This window comes from Lissotriton vulgaris, chromosome 8 (assembly GCF_964263255.1).
Source record: "Lissotriton vulgaris chromosome 8, aLisVul1.2, whole genome shotgun sequence".
NCBI classification, from domain to species: domain Eukaryota; kingdom Metazoa; phylum Chordata; class Amphibia; order Caudata; family Salamandridae; genus Lissotriton; species Lissotriton vulgaris.
The window spans coordinates 63,153,680-63,159,705 of NC_141696.1; the positions used below are offsets into that span (position 1 = coordinate 63,153,680).

The window sequence follows — 6,026 nt, forward strand, 5'->3', positions numbered from 1 at the left end:
GATGTATCTGTAAGCGCAAAAGTGACGCATTGCTGGAGTGTGTCACAAAAGTGACGCAACTCCAGCAATGCGTCCTTTCTCATGGGGAAAGCCCCATGTGAAAGGGCTTGCGTCAGTCTTACGCCTGCTGTGAGGCAGGCGCAAGATTTTGACGCAACAGCATCCTAAAAGTGACGCAGTGAAATCTCATAGATTTCACTGCGTCACTATTACGAGGCTTTTTGCGGGGGAACGCCCCCTCTGCATACATTATACCTGACGCAGGTATAATGTGGCGCAGGGGTTTAAAAAGTGACGCATCTACCTAGATGCGTCACTTTTTAAATATGGTGCAACAAGGCGCATTTTGTACGCCGCTGGTGCGTCACAACAAGTGACGCACCGGCGGCGCAAAACTGACGCAAGGCCTCATAAATAAGGGCCCTTGGATGGCTATTACATAATGCTGTACGTAGATCTTTAAGCAAACATTACACAAAACCTCAGTTTTGTATGCAGCTATTATATCAGCTTTTTAATACTGCAGCTCAGGAGAAATTTTTATTTTTATTCCAGAATAAAAAGGGAGCCATACAGAGTGTTGTGAGGTATATGTCATATAATACCCATAGGGGCAGATGTACAGCCGGTATTTGCGGTCGCAAATGAGAATTTGGCCCATATGCGACCGCAAAATAGGTCAGCCCAATGTACACACCATATTTTTGCCAGTTGCTAACCTATTAGCGACTCACAAAATATGGTTTGCAACTCACTATTAAGAAGGGGGGTGCCAAGGGAGTCCCTTCCTAATAGCGAGTCTCCCACCTATGTATGATCGTTTTGCAACCTCATTTGCGGTCACAAAACTCTCACAGTTTAACACCTACTTCAAGTAGGTTGCAAACCACTCACAAATGGGAAGGGGTCCCCAGGGGACCACTTCCCCTTCGTGAGTGTGTCCCGGGGACCACTGCCTGCCCTTAAAAAATGAAACGGAAAAGTTAATTTCTCTTTTTTAAATGCATCCCGTTTTCCTTGAAGGAAAACGGGATGCATTAAAAAAACTGCTTTATTTAAAAAGCAAAAGACACACAATTGATGGACGGAATGCAGAACAAATCAAAACATTCACCCCCAGTAAAGAGATCTGCATTAAATCCATCATTCTATTGCTCACCATGCCACCCCAGTTTAGACCTGGCCACATGCAAGTCAGTCTTGACCCTTTGCCTCATGGGAACAGTCCAGCACAAACTGCCAAGCCAGGTCCTCCCTGGACCGGCAACAGGCATCCTAGGACCGGTTTCAAGGTTTCACCCCTCTTCAGCCAGGATAGCTTGATTCCAGTGGCACAGTGAGCACAGGACCCAAGTCTGGGCATACCTGGCGCACTTAGTCCGAGAAAGCAAAAGACACACTATTGATGGACGGAATGCAGAACAAATCAAAACATTCACCCCCAGTCAAGAGATCTGGGTTAAATCCATCAGTCTTTTGCTACCATGCCACCCCAGTTTAGACCTGGCCACATGCAAATCAGTCTTGACCCTGTGCCTTATGCGAACTGTTCAGCCCAAACTGCCAAGTCAGGTCCTCCCTGGACCGGAAACAAGCATGCTAGGACTGGTTTTGGGGTTTCACCCCACTTATTGCTAGGATAGATTGATTCCAGTGGCACAGTGAGCCCAGGACCCACGTCTGGGCATACCTGGCGCACTTATGTAGAGAAAGCAAAAGGCACACAATTGATGGACGCACTTGTCACACCGAGTGGGACGGGCATGCTCAGATGTGAGTCCCATGCACTCAATGCCACTGGAATCAAGCTATCCTGGCTGAAGAGGGGTGAAACCCCGGAACCGGTCCTAGGATGCTTGTTTCCAGTCCAGGGAGGACCTGGCCTGGCAGTTCAGGCTGGACTGTTCCCATTTGGTGCAGGGTCAAGACTGATTTGCATATGGCTGGGTCCAAACTGGAAAGGCATGGTGAGCATAAAAACGATGGCTTTAGGCCCAGATCTCTATACTGGGGTGAATGTATGACATTGTTCTGCATTCTGTCCATCAATAGTTCTTTTTGCATTTGACACCCCTAGTGGGACGGGTATGCTCAGACGTGAGTCCTGTGCTCTCCATGCCACTAGAATCAAGCTATACCGGCTGAAGAGGGGGAAACCCCGAAACCGGTCCTAGGATGCTTGTTTTCAGTCCAGGGAGGACCTGGCCTGGCAGTTCGGGCTGGACTGTTCCCATTGGGTGTAGGGTCAAGACTGATTTGCATATTGCTGGTTCCAAACTGGAATGGCATGGTGAGCAAGAAAACGATGGATTCAGGCCAGATCTCTGTACTGGGATGAATGTATGACATTGCTCTGCATTCTGTCCATCAATAGTTTTTTGCATTTATTTAAAAAGCAGTCACAGACATGGTGGTCTGCTGACCCCCAGCATGCCACCAACACTGGGAGTGCTAGCCATTCCCAATGGGGTCACAAATTACACTTGCCTCATGAGTATTTATGAGGCATGCAATTTGTGACCCCATTGGGAGTTGCAAACATTGTCTGAGACACTGTTGTACATTCACCTCAAAAGTGAATGGTTATACATCTGGCCAAAGTCAGTTATCACTTTCAGTACAGCAGACATACTAAAAGTCTTCGCTTGCCTTTAGATTTTAACTTTCCTGCAGTATAGCTACGCCCAGTTGTGTCATTAGGCAGTATGAGGATATATAGTATCTCCATTTCTCTCTTTTCTCCCATTTACATATCCTAAGCCCTGCTTCCTACCTGAATCTTGATGTGTAAGTTTGGCCCTGTGTTGGCCAAGTACAGAAGCTCGTCTCCTTATCATAGCCTTTTGGTTGAAATGTTTTATGTATTTTAATTGCTTCATTAATATGGTCTGAAGCAAGACTCAATGTCTTCTTGCTCACAACATTTTGGGGGTTTATCATTCATTTGAAATTTTGGATTAAATAAATATCTCATAATCTATAAAAACAAATGCTATGGTTGTAATACTCTAATAACACATCTACATTCAAATCGTTAGTGGTCAATACGTAAAGAAGTTTCTAAAGACAATATTCTAATCCTTTGCAGATAAGAAACATGCCAACAATAAAGTGAAACCATAAATAAATTAACATAACATTTTTGAAGGTTCGTTTTAATTTTCCACTCCTTCTAATAACAACCAGAAAAAAGGAGGCATCAGAGAGAGCAAAAAGTGAGCATATCGCTGTGAGATAGGAGATTGGCTGAATATGTATTCGAGTAATTTCTCAATCTGTAGACGCGTCTAGATGATTGTTTCAAGCATATAGAGATCTGACATCCACTGTCACTAGGAACATCTGATGTTCACAAGGTGCATTGTAAATTATGCAAAACACTAGTTATGGAACTAGGGTAATAAACTACTGCAAATGCCAACAAAATAATGGAATTGGGAGCAGGATAAAACAAGGAGAATGGAATATAAACAGCAAATCATACAGGAGCCCTTGGCTGTTTATAAGACATGGTTTAAATATGAGTCCTTTGGTGTTTGGAAAATTGGGAAAGCTGAAAAAACAATCTCTAGTTTGTATCATCTGGCTGTTACGACTCACCATTCTGAGCTGGTCAATATTATGAAAGAAGTTCCTCAAAGCTGTGTTTTTTACCTTCCTACTTTCTGCACAACTAGTCTTTCACGTCTCTTCCTTTGCTTTATACGTCCCCTCCTATGCCCGCTTCAGGACTCACCCATTCTAGAATTTCCATATCTCAAAGATCCTTATTTCTAGACGTGTTATTTCTATTCACAAGTCTCTCTTATCAATCTCTGTAGGACTTCTAATCTTCTCCTTAAACTCTCTTCAATGGTTTTATTGCTTCCCTCCATCTTCCCATGAGCATACACACATTTGTTGTATTGCCTTTTAAATTTACTTACTCATGCACAAATAGGATCAGCCCTTCTTTAACTGAGTCATAATGTGCAGGCATATTCTTAAATCTACCTTGTCCACCTGTACTCAGTCTGCCTTTTTTTTACACATCTTACCCCAAAGTACTGGAATTATTTTCCTTTTTCTCCCAGCTCTCTCACTACTTTGTATTCATTTATTTCTCTTCAAAGGCAATACAAAGTTAATTAGTTATCCTGTGTTTTATTCTTCTTGTATTGCTTTGTGTTGTTCAGCAGATTGTCAAACCTGCAAAATACATTTTTAAATGGACATTAAATCAGAGAAAGGATATATTAAAGAAAATAAAAATAAAGATACTCTTATAACCTGGCTTCTTTTGTTGTTCTCTAGCAGTAGCTTTTTTTTGCATTTAGTAGAAAACATCAGCCAGCTCCCTAGCAGTGTCTTCCTTCCCTAGTTTGTGGCATTGTCCTTCACATTAAGATTTGTGTTTCCTTTCCCTTATCATTTTCTTGATTCCCTGTTTGATGTCTTTGGATCTTAGCCCATAAACTATTGGATTCATGGCAGGTGAAACAACAAAGTGGAAGACATTAAACAAGATGGGAACATCAGGGGGGATTTTATTACTCATTGTGTTGGTGAATATTAAGACCAAAAACAAAGTATAAAAAAAGGAGATCAAAATGAAGTGGGGTGTGAATGTGCTGAAAGCTTTAGCAGCAGCACCTTCTGCCTGAAGCTTCATAACCACCATGAAGATCATACAGTAAGACATGGAAATAAAAATGAAGTCAATGCCTAAGAGAATGAAGCCAGTGGCAAGCTGGTACAGTTTACTGATTGTACTGTCATCACATGCAAGGGATGTCACAGAGACAACCCCACATACGCAGTTTTCAATAATATTTCTAGAGCAGTATGGAAGTCGGGCAGCTAACACTGGGTTGCCTGAGCCCAGCAGTAGGTTCCTAAGCAAGATGAATGCAAAGGCTTGTGAAACAAACCTATTGCTAATGACAGAGGAATAATGAAGGGGGTTGCAGATTGCTGTGTAGCGGTCAAAGGCCATGACAAGGAATGTTGCAGACTGTGATGGAATTAAACTGTTCACAATGTACATCTGTAGGAAGCAGGCATGCAAGTCTATTACTTGCAAGTTGAACCAGAGGATTCCTAGGATTTTGGGGATGGTGGATAAGCACACAACCAGATCTAGGATAGCAAGTAAGGCAATGAAAAAGTACATGGGTTCATGGAGATTTCGCTCTCTTTGTATGACGGCCAAGATTAAGATATTGGCAACAATGGCTAACAGCAAAAGAAGAGCCAGAGGGATGGAAAGCCAATGTTGCCAGCTCTGGATATTTGGAAAGCATATCAACACAAAGTGTGAAATTTGAAAAGACGAAGTAGCGTTGGTGGAGAGCATAGCCAAAATGCAACACATCAGAATCTGTACAGAAGAGAAGAAAAGCAAAGAACATCAGACCTCTTGAGGCGGAAGCCGGGAGGGTCACTACGCTGTGTTTTTAACTTGAATTGTGCATTTTGTGATTTCTGCTATTTTAAAAACAAACTAGCACCTTCTCTGGGCATTTACCGCGCTGCAGTTTTAGAGGCAGCTGCGGGATTTGTTGTGTTGCCGCGATTTTCGGGACACTGAGGCCACGCCCACCAACACCAGGCCACGCCCCCATCCACACCAGCATTTAAAGCGCGCTGATTCGCTAGCGCAATCCCTGACATCAGACCTCTTGAGGCGGAAGCCGGGAGGGTCACTACGCTGTGTTTTTAATTTGAATTGTGCATTTTGTGATTTCTGCTATTTTAAAAACAAACTAGCACCTTCTCTGGGCATTTACCGCGCTGCAGTTTTAGAGGCAGCTGCGGGATTTGTTGTGTTGCCGCGATTTTCGGGACACTGAGGCCACGCCCACCAACACCAGGCCACGCCCCCCTCCACACCAGCATTTAAAGCGCGCTGATTCGCTAGCGCGATCCCTGACATCAGACCTCTTGAGGCGGAAGCCGGGAGGGTCACTACGCTGTGTTTTTAACTTGAATTGTGCATTTTGTGATTTCTGCTATTTTAAAAACAAACTAGCACCTTCTCTGGGCAT

At 43.4% G+C, this 6,026-nt stretch overlaps 1 protein-coding gene across 1 annotated transcript; it reads right to left on the bottom strand.

Annotated features, from left to right (window-relative positions):
* Nucleotides 1-4,381: 4,381 nt before the first annotated feature.
* LOC147693389 (olfactory receptor 56A4-like) lies at nucleotides 4,382-5,335 on the bottom strand. The gene has a single exon (XM_086935952.1). It carries the CDS (start codon nucleotides 5,333-5,335, stop codon nucleotides 4,382-4,384), a length of 954 nt encoding a protein of 317 aa, XP_086792078.1.
* Between the last annotated feature and the right edge of the window lie 691 nt (nucleotides 5,336-6,026).